Source organism: Podarcis liolepis (genome assembly GCF_965112155.1).
Source record: "Podarcis liolepis genome assembly, chromosome: 3".
In the NCBI taxonomy this organism is placed as follows: Eukaryota; Metazoa; Chordata; class Lepidosauria; order Squamata; family Lacertidae; genus Podarcis; species Podarcis liolepis.
In genome coordinates, this window is record NC_139557.1 from 67818873 (window position 1) to 67835185 (window position 16313).

The 16313-nt window shown below is 38.3% G+C and overlaps 1 protein-coding gene across 4 annotated transcripts in view; it reads left to right on the plus strand.

Moving 5' to 3' along the window:
• Positions 1 to 16313, plus strand: part of AKAP12 (A-kinase anchoring protein 12) — a 63853-nt gene that overhangs the window by 34013 nt on the left and 13527 nt on the right. For 3 of the 4 annotated variants that reach the window (XM_083496336.1, XM_083496333.1, XM_083496334.1), the window contains exon 2: positions 3432 to 3549. Coding sequence is in view for 3 of the 4 variants with exons in the window: in XM_083496333.1 (XP_083352459.1) it covers positions 3432 to 3549 (118 nt within the window). In the remaining variant the exon portion in view is untranslated. Of the gene's footprint in view, positions 1 to 3431; positions 3550 to 8848; positions 9074 to 16313 lie in introns of those variants that run through there. The other variant, XM_083496335.1, reaches the window with a different exon arrangement.

A 16313-nucleotide genomic window follows, 5' to 3' on the forward strand; every position in this document is an offset into this window, starting at 1 on the left:
TATGAATTGGGACTGCCCAGCCACCACTGCCAGAGCTTTGAGAGAGCAGGGGGTATTCAGCCCTTTCCCCTCTTGCTCCCCTCCTCTTCTTCCTCTTCCCTATCTTATGCCTGCTGCAGCAAGCAAAACTGGCAAGAATGTGAGGAAATGTGTGATTTTGTTTAGATTGGGCTCATTTGATCTTGAAGGAGTTCTGTTTTTTTCTAACCAGTAAAATCTTTATAGTGACCATATGGAGGCTAACTACTTGCTTGCAATGGATTGATTTTTATGGGAAATGGTTGGATTTGATTAGTGTTAGTTTTTTTGGCTTATGCGGAAAGGCTCTCCTGTTAGTTTTTTGTTGCTTTTAAAAATAATGTGTGACTTTGAAGACTCTCGCTGTTATTTTGCTCTTTCCATTGCTGGTGAACTGCTTTCAGTCTATAACCTATGGTGATATAATCAATACTGAAATGGTTACTACAGTGTCACTTAAGGATTTTCAAATCTTACAGGGTATGGTGCAGCTGAGTAATCTATCAACACAGACGTTTTAACAGTGTGGAAAAATATTTCAGTATGCCATTTAGTTTAATCAGTTGTTCAGACAGCTGGATCTAGCTTATTTTAGGAATCTGTAGTAGAACTGATGTAGAAGGATTAAGACAAGGAGGCAAAATTAGCACTAATGCATTTGGGGCTGGTATGTGGAATCCTTGGAATGATCCTGGGTCTGGCATGAGGAATGTTGGGAATGATGGTGATTAGAAGTGGAGGAAGACATAGCTATATCTGCCGGATTCTCTGAGAATAATGGGCAAAGCTTGCTACATTCATCAGCATGCTAATACAGTGGTGCCTCGCAAGACGAAAAGAATTCGTTCCGCGAGTCTTTTCGTCTTGTGATGTTTTTCGTCTTGCGAAGCACGGTCCGTCGCAACTGCGCCTCTTCAAGCGGCTTTTAAAAAAAAGTGCAAGACGTTATTGTCTTGCGAAGCAAGCCCATAAGGAAATTCGTCTAGCAAAGCAACGCAAAAATGGAAAACCCTTTCGTCTAGCGAGTTTTTCGCCTTGCGAGGCATTCGTCTTGCGGGGCACCACTGTACTGAGTTTCTGAATGCTATATTTGAGGAGATAGTAAGTTGAGGGGAACAAAGGCGGAATGGAAAGTCAGCAGACATTAGTTTCCCTTCCATTCTTAGAAGGATGCAACCCATTTGAATACAATTCATTGTTTGTGTGTTTTAAAGCCAATTGTTTCATCAGTTTTCCCTTTAGAAAATAATAGGGTGGAATCCGCTTGGTGCAAGGTGGAAGATGGCTTTAGAGCCTGCAGGCAGAATAGGCAAAAATCCTCTCATCTTCTGTTAACAGATGCCTTCACCTCATTGAAAGCTCTTCTGTGAGCCCAAGAGCATCAGCTGGGTTCCACCCATAGTTTTATGTATTGTATGAATATGGAAGGAATAACCCTGGACCTCTGGGCATTTCCAAACTGTTGTTCTTTTGTGGATTAGATTCAGTTGCAAACTCAGGTTGTACAATTAAAGTGTATTTGGCAAAAAGAGAAAAAAAAGAATCAGACTTTTTCCAGTAAAGAAAGTGACAGGAAAACACTTTGGAGAATGTGGGATAAGTACTTGCACGATGCAGCCTTGTATACCCTCCCTGCAAACAAATCGGAACCAGTGCTTAGTAAACAGCTGACATCATGTAACACCCCCCCCCCCGCATCATGTAACCCGGGATGAATTTTCAAGAAACACATCATCTGATAGCAACCTCAAAGCTTTCAGCCATCCTTACCAAAGTCGGTCCCTGTTTTTACTTTATTTTCTTGTTAAAACAAGTATCCCTATTTTGCCTTTGGGGGATATATCTCATTAGTGTGTGCACATGTACTAGAATTGTTCTCATTCCAGTCCTTGGTCAAGTTTCTAGAAGTTGCATTTTGACTCTAGTGCACATGCATCTAAATGCCAGTGCACTGCTTCCCATAACTGCCTGTCTGGATGGCTGCAAAAAACAGTGTTGAACAGACTATTGCAGTGTAAACAAACATCAAGCAAAGAACCTTAAGCAATGTGTTCTTTGTATTGGGAGGATGAAAATTTCAGACAGTGATCCTTGGTGTGAAAATAAGTTACCCAAGTACACAAATGTTAAAGAGTACATAGAGGTCAAGTGAGCAGTAAATGAATTGCTGGCTCATGCAGCATGCATTTTTAATGATTCTATGCAAATCCGTGTTTCCCCCATGAAGCTAAGTGAGCGACTTTGGATAAGCCTTTGGTTTTGTGAGGATTAAATATAGTATGACCTCTCCTTAACAAAGGTAGCAGAAAATGTCAATAAATGAATAAATACTATCAAACTGTCATAATGCTATTTCCTGTATTCCTCATTTGCGTGTTCTTAGCTAAGTTTTTGTGCTTCTCAGCCATGTTCCAAAACAATTGCTTTGAATCTGACTGAGTTGAGTCATTCCAAATGGAATTGAGAACACTGCTTTAATATAGTTGACATAATTGGATTAAATTGCAGAACAGATCTTTCTGAGAAATGAGGCAGTTAATGTGAGTGCAAAGTAAAATAAGTAGTTCTGAGGTGCTAATGCAGAGGGACAGGTTGAATTGACCCACAAAGTTAGTGCTGTGGGAGAATGTACCTTTCCAAAAGAGTCTGTGCATCATTAATGCAAAAATATTTTGAGAAGTAAATATGCTGTCATAACTTTTACTTTGTGATTTTTTTTTCCACAGTAAGAAGATAAACAATATATTCTGACAGTTTTTAAATTTTTGCATATAGCTGGCTTGCCTGTGGTTACAGTTGTATCATTGTAGAGTCGTCATAGATAATGACTTATTGTGTACTCTTGTTTATTTTACCTGGTGCTTTCTTTGAGGAATAGCCTAAACTTTTAAATAAATTCTTGATTTGTAGATCAAGGATCTGTCTTTTTACTTGTATCATGTAATTCTTTGTATGGCAGTATGGAAGTCAGAGAGACACAAGGAATGTTTATGACATCCATTCCACCATTATCTAAAGCTATCAAGGCCCATATTTGGCCTGAATACCAATAAGGTAAAGAGTATAAATACTAACTGCACATAGTACTTCCCACAAATTTCATCCTGAGAGTTGACCCCTGATGTTTTATTTTGAGCAAGTTGATCTGTGCTTGATTCTGCTATCCTGTATTTCATACTTTTTAAAGATTTTAGAGATGTCTAGCGTTACACTTTTGTTAAAAAAAGCAGTTTATGCTGAAATGTGGGTTGACAATATTTTAATACAGCCTGTAGCACATAATGTATTTTATAAATGATAAAGCACGTTCATCTCTGAAGAAAAAAAGTAAATGTGATCCCCCCAGCACAAGTCTTGACTTACAAAAGTTGTTGCTCTCTTTCTTCCTCCAATCTCTCCCTTGGCCTGTGCAGCTTTTACAGAAGAATGGACAGATATCCATTATTAATGGAATTACAGAAGAACAAGTGGAGCTCAGCCTTAAGCCAGAAGAGCTGAAAAAGGAGCAGGGAGAAGCAGTCATAACAGATGGTAAGTAGATGCCTATAATGACATGGAAGATTACCCAGGACTATGGGACACACAAAAGGAAATTGGTACCTTGAGCCCTTTACTATAGTACAAAACATCACTTTATTAATTTAACACTTTGATCCCAGGTTCCTTAATTGGGGATGCCCTCCCCCAAACAAATGATTGGCATTGCCAGCTTTGATAGTAATGACCACCTGTTGGAGAAGAGCAGGTGCCTGGATAGAGCGGCCCTCACCGCCTGGTCCAATCATAATCGGTAATGTTACAGATTCTTTGTAATAGTAAAGGTTCAATCTAGCTCCACTGCAGGTACTGTACCAACATGCATAGGTTGCCTGTATTGTCCAATATGACTCTGTTTTTCCTGCCTTCACCTAAGTGCTTACATGTGTAGGCTATATAAGGAGCCCTTGCAGGGAAAGGGAAGCACATGTGCTCCTCCCATATCCTCCTCCAACCTTATTTCTCTGTACCTTGTTAGTTACTTGTGTTTTGGAGCATATACAAGTAGTAGAGCACATGTGCAGAAGTCAAGTTGGAGGCACAATATCCATGCATGGACCTTCCATTTCTTGCAACAGCCCCTGTGTGCAAACCCTTAGAAGAAATGGGGCTTTCTGAACCCAGTGGGAATCTTGTGTGTGGTGTTGTATCCAAGGTGAACTGGGTTAGGCCCAGTGTCTTTGAAATAGTCTGTGTTTTCATTCTTCACTCCCTTACTAATAGTTGATATCTCTGGAGAGGCCCCGAACAAACTGTTTGTGTTGCAAAGAAAACATGCAGCAAGTTCATCCTGTTGTTAGAAAGTCCAAATAACTTTCTCAATCATTGTGTAAATGTTTCGGTGTTTTTATGTTGATTTAATATACCCAAATTGCTTGCTGAATTTGGAGATACCTCTGAATGTTAGAAAATTTTTCTGCCTGAGCACACCTGCTCCTGCTGCTGAGCCACAGCCTCTTACATGCCTATTTCTTATCTTGTCCATTAATAGAATCACACTTTTAAAAGGCATATGTCTGCAGTCCTCATAGCTCAGAAGTTTTATTTATTTTCATTATAGATGGTAGTACAAAATCTCACCAGATTTGTTTCAGCCTCTGTTCTTTATGCCAACCATGTTTGCAACCCATATTATTTATAGTGTTTCCCATCAGTACAGTGCCATAACCTGACAATCTTCAGGGTGAAACTTGACATGCTGATTTTGACTGACCAGTGCAGATTTTTAGTTGTTCTAGTGTATTTGACTGATACTAGTACTGATACAAGTTTTCAAAAAGTCAAAAAGTCTTTTTCAAAAAGTCACATGAGGATTTAAATAAGTAGTACTAACAGTAGCTTTTGTTTTAATTTATCTGTTTGCTATAAAGGGAACAGTATATATGGTTACTGTTGATGTTATAAAGAGCTTTTCATCTTCTCCATTGTTAAGATTGTATTTGTTTTTTCAGAAACCCTTTGATATAGAGGCATAACTTCAAAAACTTTCATATGCACATTCCCTGCAGTTAAAGCTTATTCAGTTTTGGGCTCATAGGAAATGCTCTGTTACTTCCTTCTTTCTATATACAAAAGCTGCTGTTAAGACAACGTATTCACTTTTTACATGTTTGATAATGATTTTGTGTAGGCAAAGCTCTCTTAATTCCAATTGTGAGTCAGGAAGGGGAAATGTACTGGGTAGCCTTATCCACAGTCCAATTAAGCTGATGTTCTTAAAACCAGCTTTGTCCTACTGATTAAGACAGCTTTTTAAACAGTTTGATTGGAGAATGTCAGGGATGACGCAGTGTTTATAGTCGAAGTCTGTTATAGTCTGTTTCATGGCCTATTTGAGAGAGAGAGAGGGATAATGGTGCAATTAGGATTTTTTTTTATTTCATGCAAATTATATACCTTTTGATATTTAAAACATTAAAAACCTAAAACTTAAACAGATTAAAACACATCAGTGTTCTAGATACCTAAATACAATTGATTTTAGCAGGCAGCAAGAAGAGTACAGTCATACCTTGGAAGTTGAATGGAATCCGTTCCGGAAGTCCGTTCAACTTCCAAAGCGTTCAAAAACCAAAGCACGGCTTCTGATTGGCTACAGGAAGCTCCTGCAGCCAATCAGAAGCCCCGTTGGACGTTTGGCTTCCAAAAGAACACTCGAAAACCGGAACAGTCACTTCCGGGTTTTGATTGTTTGGAAGCCAAACCCTTCGAGAACTAGGCTGTTCCAAAACCAAGGTATGACTGTCCAGCTATATCAATTGGCAGGGAATTCCAAAGTATATTATGCACTGCCACATTAAAAAATTAATTTCTTACAAATGTGGAACAGATATTATGTGCCACCTGTAAAAGTGGCAGTTCCGCAGATCAAAGCAATTGAGTGGGCATATATGGGATGAAGTGATCTCACAGGTAAACTGATCCTGAGTTAAGGGTTTTATATAGCAATAGTAAACACCAACCTGGCCCAATAGGCATCCTAGACCTTTTAAGCTTAGGAATTTAGAGTACCATAGACCAGAAGGAATGTTTGGTACCAGGAACTTATCAGGTAAGGATTTTAATACCAAAACAAATAAAAGTTGGAGACTCTCTAATGTTGGTCTTCAGAACAGTAGCATAACTTGCAGTTTTGGGAGCAAAAAACGAGTACTGAAATATGTGTAAGAGTGTTGAGAATTGAGTATGGACACCAAATCTCTGCGCATCTGTCAAGCTTGCTGGGTAGCCTTCAACAACAGCATCTTCCTTTGTAAATATGATCAGGGTATAAATGAGGTGAAGACCGTAAAGGGTAGTACACCAAAAAGTCTGTAAGACTTAAAACTCTTAACAAATCAATATTGTGGATTCAAAAATAATACAGTCTCTTTGATTTAGAGGTGACTGGTTTGTGATGGTGTATGGGGCTGGGCATTTCATTGGAAGGAAAATGTTCACAAGGTAATAGGAGTAGCTGAACTCTTTCTTAAACAAAGCAGGTAAATTCTTCTGCATTCCAGACTAGCTAAATCACTGAAATACAAGAGAGGGCTTACCAATGAGTCAAGGGGACACTTCTCACATTACTTTTTCCTACAGAAGAACTGGACCTGTTGGTGTGGAAAGTGCAGAAAATGCGTGCCTGCTTTATCTTGAGATTAGCTAGACATATTTCTATTTTACCACTGAGACACATCTGGTTTCCATCAAACATTTGCTTGTCAGATGCTAGGCCTAGCAGAAAATAGGAAGTATTTTTTTGGACATTCTCATATTACAGCCCACATGTTTCTTTTTTGCTCTTTCTGACATACTTTTGATTTCTGGAGGGTCTTGATGAGAATCAGAAATGTCCCTAGTTTACAATCATGGTTTTCAGGGCAAGTGCAAACCATAGTTTCCCAGGTCAGCTATAATGTTAAATTGGTTTGCTGTAAACTAAGACATAATTCATTAAGCAGAGCACAGTGGAGAGAGGACTACACAAGCATAATGCTTGCTTCCTTAGTGCATAAATGCTTAAGAGGAGACCAAAAGATCAAGCTAAAGGCCTATGTAGTACAGCACTCCATGTCTTCACAGTGGACAACCAGATGCCCACAGGAAGTCTGCAAGCAAAACCTGAGCACAACAGCTCCCCCCCCCCCTGTGATTCTCATCAATGAGTATTCAGTGGCATACTGTCTCCAACCATAGAAAATATAGGGAGAAAGGTAGAAGACATGGAAGTAGAAGGTAGAAAATATAGCCAACATAGCTAGTAGTCATCGATAGCCTTATCTTCCATTAAGTTATCTATTTTTTAAAAAAAGTTATCCAAGTCCGTGGCCATCACTACCACTTGCCAGTTAATTCCATAGTTTTAAATGTGCTTTGTGAATAAGTACTGTACTTTCTTTTGTCTGTCCTGAGACTTCCAGCCTTCAGCTTCATTGGGAAAGGCTCTCTCCAAAAGTAGCTTTAAATAGTCAGTGACCACTTGAAGGCTTGCTTTTTTTGGAGGAGAGTGTCATGGAGAGAGCATAGCTGACTGGCAACCTGAATTTGAGCAATCCATGCTGCAATATTTTGTTGCAGCTTGTTAATTGTAGTTTTAAATGCGATACATTCACCATGGGAAAAATAGTCATGGCATATGCTGTTGCATCGTTGCCTTTGCCAGTCTTGGGTTTGTGTTTTGTTTTTGCTAAGGTTAGGGCACAAGCATGTCAATGGTTTTCAAATTATTCATTGGAATTCTGGGTTAGAAGTTATTGGGATTGTTCAGTGAGAAGAATAGTAATGCTAGATAGTGTCTGAAGGACAACTCATTCGTCATTACTCACCTTCCTCTACAGTGCACACTCTGGGCCAAATGAAATGTAAAACTAAACGTGTGAGTGTTCCTTTATTTCTCCCTTTTTAAATAACAGCCTCTGGAGATGGGTGGGATTGGGATCAAGGTGCAAAGGAAGGAGGTTTCAGCCTTTCCCTTCCATTATGGATCCATGTGAGAGAAGCTTTCTTCCTGGGTTTAGTCATCAGGACTATGACTGTGATAGGAATGGCATGGTGAATCCCCTCGGTGCTGATATGATCCTGATATCCCTAAGCTATTTAGGAAAAAACTAGACATGTTAAATGTATTCACACATTTAACATAATGTTCACACATAATGCTGAACCAAACCATGGTTTATTGTATCCACAGCTATGGATTAAGCAAAATGTTAGACATGTAATTTGCTTGTCTGCAATCTGACAAATTTCATGCATTTGAACGTTAATGAAAACGTTCCACACTATTTGTATTTCATTGCAATTTGATCCCACTGTGTTCAAATCCCCCCCATCCTGCACCCCAAATATGTATACATAATTGCCAATTGAATATAATGTTTCTTGCATCTGATGCAGTGGTTTCCAGCCTATGACATACTATGCCATAATTGCCATAATAATTGCTTTAGCATTTGAGGTGTTACAAGGTTGCAAGGTTCTTCACTGAACTTTCAACCATGGCATTGAACTGTATATATGAGATTAAAGTTCCCAGAGGAAAGAGTCTGGTTGTTGGAATATTCTTATTTTTGTATATAGAAAGTGATTCTGGAAATTTTTCTCCTTTCATTTAGTAGGCATGTAGTAAATATGAGAGAGAGGTATGTTACACACCCTCCTTAATCTAAAGGACTTCCAGTGATCTGCATAAAGCCCTTTGTGACAATAGGGGATGTGGTTTGGTCAGAGGGTGGAGATCTCATTGTTAAATTTAGGAATATAACCTGCCCACTCAATGAGCAGCTAAGGAGGGGATGGGCCACAGAGAGCTGTCTGTCAAGGACCAGTCTGCTGAAACACAACTTCAGTCTGCCTTTTTCATTAGACACTGAAGGACTGAAACGTGTTTCTGTTAGCTCTGCTTCCCTCCTACCCCCCTCCCTCTGATTGCACTGTGACTTGGAGAAATAAAAATAACGGAGTGTCTTGCTTTGAGGAGAGGAAAATCCAGGTTGCCAAAGGGTAGAGAAAATGCTGGGAACTATCACTCTAACAGGTATGAAATGTTTACATTTTGAATTGTATTGATGGTTCTGTTGTCTAATTGTGATGGTGATTCTATGCAGCAGCACTTTTGTCCACAACTCAAGCATGTGACACACATATTGGAGCAGTTCTTTATTAAGCCATGTACAGCATAGTCTATACATGTGTACCTGGAAGTAAATCCCATTGAGTTCAGTGGTGCTTATTTCCGGATAAGTGGGAAAAGTATTGCGGCTATAATAACTTTTAAAACTTATAATTTATGTTTAAATAGGAGTGGGGAAGTGTTTTTGGATTAAAATCCTAAAGCTGCAGCTCTATGCACACTTATCTAGAAAGCCTGTTGCAGTTACATTTACTGCTGCGTAAATATGGTTGAAATCAAGCATCTTTATGTGGTTGAGTTAGGTCAATTTCCCTACATGTTTACGCTTTAAATTAGGAAGTTTAATTTATAGAAAAATGTATTTCAAATGCAACAGTATTTCTTAGATTACAAAGTACTTTAGGATTAGTGATTTTATATTGGCAGGGGTACTTTATATTCTCTGGTATCTTTTCTACTCACAGAAGCATGCTTGTTTTTGATCTTTCAAATGCCAGAGAATTCTGTACTTATAAGTTTTTAAAAAGTTTCATTCCCCCCCCCCCAACATTTATTCTTTAGTCATGTCATTTAATTACCATATTATTTCACTTAATTTACACTGTGAGTTTTCTCTCAGCCATTTGATCCTAGGTTTCATATTTTTTTGCAACCTCCCATGTCTTAAAAGTAAACTTCCTTTTCCTTAATTTCCATTATCCTTGACCCCAGGCACAACCTTTCTACATAAATAATGGAGCAAACATCTGTTTTAACTTCTGAAGTTCAAGTGATCACTGCTCACTTCATCTTATTCATTAAAAAGTGGACTATGTATCTGCTCATAAACACAAAATCATTAAATTGGAGTGAATTAATTAGTGTGCTTGGAGGGAAGCTATAACCCCCTCTGCCCCCAAACTCCTTTACAACTTAATTTTGGAAACAAAGACCTTTGGAAACTCATCAGTATATTGCTGAATGGTTGGGAACAGTTGCTGAAAAACAATACTTAGAAGCACCAGGGTTTAGACACTTCATTTTATCTTTCCTGCTGAGATGCTTGTTGAAACATTCCATCATTTATAGGGGGGGGGGGGAAGAACAGTGATGGTAGACGGTATAGTATATTTATTGCAATACAGGCAATAAATATTTTCAGCTTATGCAAATATTTTACTGCATCTCTGTGAGATTTCCCCTCAGTTTTGCCTATTAGTCATTTTTGTTTGATCTTTTCTCATAAACATTAAATAGTACTAGTACCAACAAACAGAACTATGACTTTTTTCTTTTACAATATCAGTGCTGTGGAATGTATATGCATCCCGTGTGGACAACCGAAAGAGACCAATTCTGTTTTGACTTTACTGTAACTCGTTCAGAATGCTAATGTGTTTATTATCATTCTGATAGTAAATTGGGACATCTTAAAACTCCATATGTCGTATACAGTTATATGCCAAAATGGCTTCTCTTACAGTTGTAAAGTGCTGGTTGAACTGACATCACCACAGAGGTCAGTTCATTTGTTTAATGTAGGTAAAATACATTTTAAAGCTTGCCCTGCATAGCCTTTACTAATCTCAGTGTAACTGTATCCAGCAATTGAATTCCTATAACAAAAAGCCAGCTTATACTTGGAGTGAAGAAGTATGGCAGTTCAAATTCATTCTTAAATTGTTCAGTTGGACCAGCTGTTGTTAGACTCACGACAGTGAGCAATTTTCTTTCCACATTAAATATGTTGTAACACTAGGTACAAAATAGAGCTGTGAATTTTTTAACAGCAGTTGGTTTAAACCAAATATTTCAAGGCAATGATCTGCTCTCAGTTAAACACAATCAACGACACTGATGGCAGTGGGATTAACTATGAAATAGAGAGACTATTCTGGTCTTAGATGTTTAAATATGGAATAAACTTAAGTTTTGTTTTAAAAATTGTTTGGAGACTTTCAGTGGCTAGAGAATTTTGGAACACTAGAGACCCGGGCGTGTATGACATATATCTGATGGATACAGAATGTAGAGAATTCATGGAGAAAATCCAGGGCAGGGCAGCAAATCCGGGGGGGGGGGGAGAGAGAGTCAACCAGCTCCAGATGTTGACATGGCTGACTGCAAGCACATGAGGTGTTTCAGATTTAACTATTACAGCCTGAGAAATACTTTCTGTCTTCCAACTACAAGAAATGGTATCTCTCCTTTCTTGTGAGAAGGTGGGGGAAACGGAAAAAGTTTGAAATGTTTGTTAGAAGTAAAATGTATGTGTAACACTTTTTAGGTATTGTGGCAGTAGACACTCACTTGATTCTATTCGTGTTGGAATGGATATTTTATCTTCCTAATCAGGGAATCGTCATAAAACAACTGCTTTAAGGCCCAAGCTATAGAGTTTTCCCTAATTACACATTTATTTAGAGTAATAAGGAAGTGTTTTCTTTTTACATTGTATGTCACATGACTGTGAATGTTGGACCTACATTTCTAACAGCACGTTCTAAGTAAGATGAACTCTATAGTACCAACCACATCAGTATCAACTGTGGGAATAAATGAGTGCCTGTGTATTATGCGAACAGAAGTTATAGTGAAGAGAGATTGAGTACAAGTACTTGCAACAACTAGTAGCCATAGATGTAATGTGTATTCCCATGACTCATCCAGCCTGTGGAGTGGGACTGGATGAGTATCATGATTTTGAATGTGCATGTTCTCATTTACACCACCTGCATTGCGTACCTTGCCAGATCTTCCTGGCTTGATCAGAGGACTAAGAAAGGGTGCCTTTTGCTCTTTGTTCTGCTTCTCATTCAGTGACAGAGAAGGCTTAAATCATTCTAATGCCTCATTAAGGCTTTTTTTTTTTTTTAAAGGTATAGTACAGGAGTGAGAGAATCTCAGCTCCTGGTATTCTGGTTACGTAGAAATCTGAAAAAGTCATGCTGGTGTCTAAAGTATAAATTAAAATTGTGATTACAGTGCTGGAGTTGATCCTTCTTCAAGGTCCTATTTTTCAGATTAAAATCTTCCTCTGCCCCAAAGTATTGGGGGCACAGGGGGAGATGAAACTTAACGGAACCTTAAAAAAAAAGCTAGCTGAAATTTCATTACATGTATACATGTGACATTCTGTTAAGCTGTCTCGTCACTTCTTTTCACACTGCACAATTAAGAACAAAGTCAATAATGCTGACTTCATTGTGAGTCATTACTGCCATATATAAGTATGAACTGGCATCTCAGAGAAGCAAACCACAAACAGCAGAGTTATACTAAGAGACACTGTTCTCTCTGGTTGACAGATACAATGGTGCCCCGCAAGATGGGAAACTCGCAAGACGGAAAACCCGCTAGACGAAAGAGTTTTCCATTTTGGAGGTGCTTCGCAAAACGAATCTCCTATGGGCTTGCTTCGCAAGACGAAAATGTCTTGCGAGTTCCTGCGGGTTTTTTTCCTCCCCCCTCCTTTTTCTAAGCCGCTAAGCCGCTTACCAGCTGATCCAATAAGCCGCTAAAAGCCGCTAATAGCGCTAATCCGTCAATGGGCTTGCTTCGCAAGACGAAAAAACCGCTAGACGAAGAGAATCACAGAACAGATTATTTTCGTCTTGCGAGGCAGCACTGTAGTTTTGAATGTCTTTAGATGTGAAATCAACATTGTTTACACCATCCCTTTGATGTAACTGCACATAAAGCTACTCTGCAAAGTAACGAGGGCTTCTTCCAATAGTGAGCAGCGTTGTTGGGCACTCACAGAATGGAACTATGGAGGAGACTTGATTTAGGACAGGGTGTGGCTAAAGAAGCCTTGGGGTACAATATTTGGATGTTTGGGTGGAGCCACTCCTTGACACACTGTGGTTTTCAGCATTTTCAAGTTGATCTGGGGTAAACCTTTCTAGAATTGTAATTAGTACTCTTAAAAGCAGTAATCATACTTTTTCAGTGAATTTTATTTTATTGGCATCGTTGCTATTCATAGGCATCATTGAAAGTTATTTTGTTTCAGCATGCTTTTTCTTATGAATCCATAAGCATAGCATATCTTGATTTTTAAAAAATACATTGAATGTAGTTATATCCAATCTCATCTATATATTATGCACCTAGTATTTCACATAAACCTTGAGATTTGTTAAGTAAAATAGCAATGAAATACTGCCCTCTGCTGTTCATTTTTGTCAGCAAATTAGTTTTTCTTTTTGAAGATAATGGTTTTGCTTTCTGACATGTCAAATGACAATGGAACAATAAGACAGCGCCTGATAAACTTGCAGTCATTAATTTCTGCTTCACAAGTCACTTTAAATGAGAGTTAAACTAAACTATGGTTTAAAGCTGCAAACTGCTGTAGCAATTTTGCTCCTCTGCTGGGAATGTGGCTTGTTTGGGGAAAACAAGCCACAAACCTTGGTTCGAACATAACACTAAGCCAAACCACGGCTTAGCTCCTAGCAGCATGGTGATAGCAGGAGCAGAGGAGAAGTGAAATGCCTGTCCTTTCAGCAGCATGCACCCACATGCTGTGTGCTAACCTTTAAACCACAGTTTAAAATGGTGTATTAGTAACAAGAGGAATGTGTATCTCAACAGCTAATGCTTTCTGGGACCAATTTGTTTATGTTTTAACTTATATTCTGCTTAAATTCATAGAAATTATATCCTACACTTCCTCCCAAAGGAGTTTAGGGTGGCAAACAACAAGCAATAAAAACACATTAAAAACAATTTGAACACAGATGCAGACTGGGAAAGAGCTCAACCTAAAAGGCTTGTAGGAAGAGGAAGGTCTTTAGTAGGCACCAACAAGACAACAGAGATGGGGGGGGGGGCAGTCTGTTTAATATTTAAAGAGAATGAATTCAGAAGGGTAGGTACCACAGCACTAAAAGCCTAATACCTAAATTGTGCAGAACAGAGCTCATAATAAAATAGTATTTTCAGGAGGCCTTCTTCACCTGCAGAGTGCAGGGGACAACTGGATATGTAAGGGGTGAGATGATATTTCGGTATCCTGATTCCAATTTGTATAGGGTTTTATACACTAAAACCAGCACATTAAACTTAGTCTGGTGGCTAATATTCCACCATGTAGTCTTCAAGGTGGCTTATGATACGGAATAAAACAACAAAAAATAAATCCAATTAAAAGAACAGCATCAACTAAAATGCATTCCTAATAATAAGATTTTCCAATCCAAATTCCCAAAATGTCTGGCAGGGTAGATCTTGTCTTTACTGAAGTATTAAAAAATTGGTAACAAATTGTAGCTGCACAGTTCTTCAGGTAGAGGGGTTTTTGGGGTTTTTTTGGTCTTCAAAGCATTCACCAGAAAGTCTCAAAGTAAAGTTACGGTGCAATTGGATAATAGATTTCTCACAGAAACATCCTAAATGTGGACACTTTTCTTTTGACAAGCAAACATTCTCAGGCCACTTACTGCAGCTTCATCTCATTGCAATTTTAAGTAAAGCTAAATGCATACAGTGTATCATAGGAGTCTAGTGGATGGTTTGAAGGTTGCTAGTGATAGTTTGTGATTAAGCAGGTCCAATTACAGCAGTAGTAGTAGACCTGGATTTCTCCTCCTGTAAAAAGCCTGGGAAACAGAGGCCCAATACTGTACTTGCCCAAATCTAGTAGAATTATATGTAGTCAAGGTTCTTAGGTAACTGGAAATTGTTCAGATTTGAATTGCTTGGCCTGTTGATATGGAAGGTACTGCATTGCAGATAATGACTATAAAATGTTAGTGCTCTCTGAAAGTATGCATACATCTCTTGAGGAATTATTCTGGGGGTGGCTGGAGATGGAAGCCATCTGTATGGAAGGGCAAGTTGCCATTGATCATTGCTTTATTATGGTTTGATCATGGTCAGGAAATGTGCTTAATGTAATGCAAATCAGATCAGATGTGATTTAGTTGTTAGAGGATCTGGAGCATTTTTAATAGAGCGGTACTTTTAAAAGATTTCTTTACAGCAAAAGCAGAGAGACAGATTTGTTTTTTCTTTCTTTTGCTATATAATTAACACGTCAGAAAATACTCCTTCTTCTTAATCCAGCAGATGCCCTGGAAGGAGATTCAGGACATACAAAACTACGGTTCTTCACATAATTCATTTATTTAACATTGTGGCACTTTGCCTGTGGAATTCGCTCCCTCTAGCGATATACCAGATAACTTCATTTTGGGAGTTTTTGTTGACAACTTGGTACATACCTGTTTACCTAGGCGTTTGTGCTGTCTTGAGATTCTGCTGCACGGTGTATTTTTCATCATCATAATTTTATTTGTATGCTGCCTTTCCTAATTAAATCCATGCTCAGGGTGGCTTACAACATAAAAAGATTTATATAATTACAAACAAAGCAAAAGTAAAACACATCAAAAAGTGCACAGCCAAACTGAACAATTTCAACATAACTCATAATACCTAAAAATAAAGATACAAAAATTAACAGCAATAACAGCAAACAAACAAATCCCTAAACAGTACCTCAGCAGCCTCCTGGAGTCAGTCATTCAGGGCCCCTCCCTCCTAGGCCAGGTGGAAAAGGCTTGCAAGGCATGGAGCAGGTCTTCCAGGAATCACAACCAAAATTTATTGTTTGTTTTATAAAATTGATAAACTGCTTGATTGTAAGAAACCTCAATGTGGTTTACAAAAATATAAAACAAGAAAAGCCTCTTAACTAATGAAAATAGACTATGGTCTCGGCTGCTGGCTTGACTCAGATACTATTAAAAAAATTAACTCCTTAAATTTTGGAAGTAGAATTTCAGGTTGGGAACATGGTGTGGCTGCCTTTACATTATCAAAATTCTGAAAGCAAAATATTTGTTTTCCAATGTCCACAGTTTATTTAAAATTCTTTTGATGCCCTAGGTTTTTCCAGTATGAAGCTTCCAACCAAATTTTGAAGTGACTTTATTTCACTTCATTATCTCTCTATATAATTATGTTTTGTTAATTTTATGCATAGATACCCTTAAAATAATGGAATCTATTTTTATCATGCATTTTAAAAGACATACAGTCATACCTTGGTTCTCGAATGGAATCCATTCTGGAAGTCCATTTGACTTCTGAAAATGTACAAAAACCAAGGTGTAGCTTCTGATTGGCTGCAGGAGCTTCTTGCACTCAATCAGAA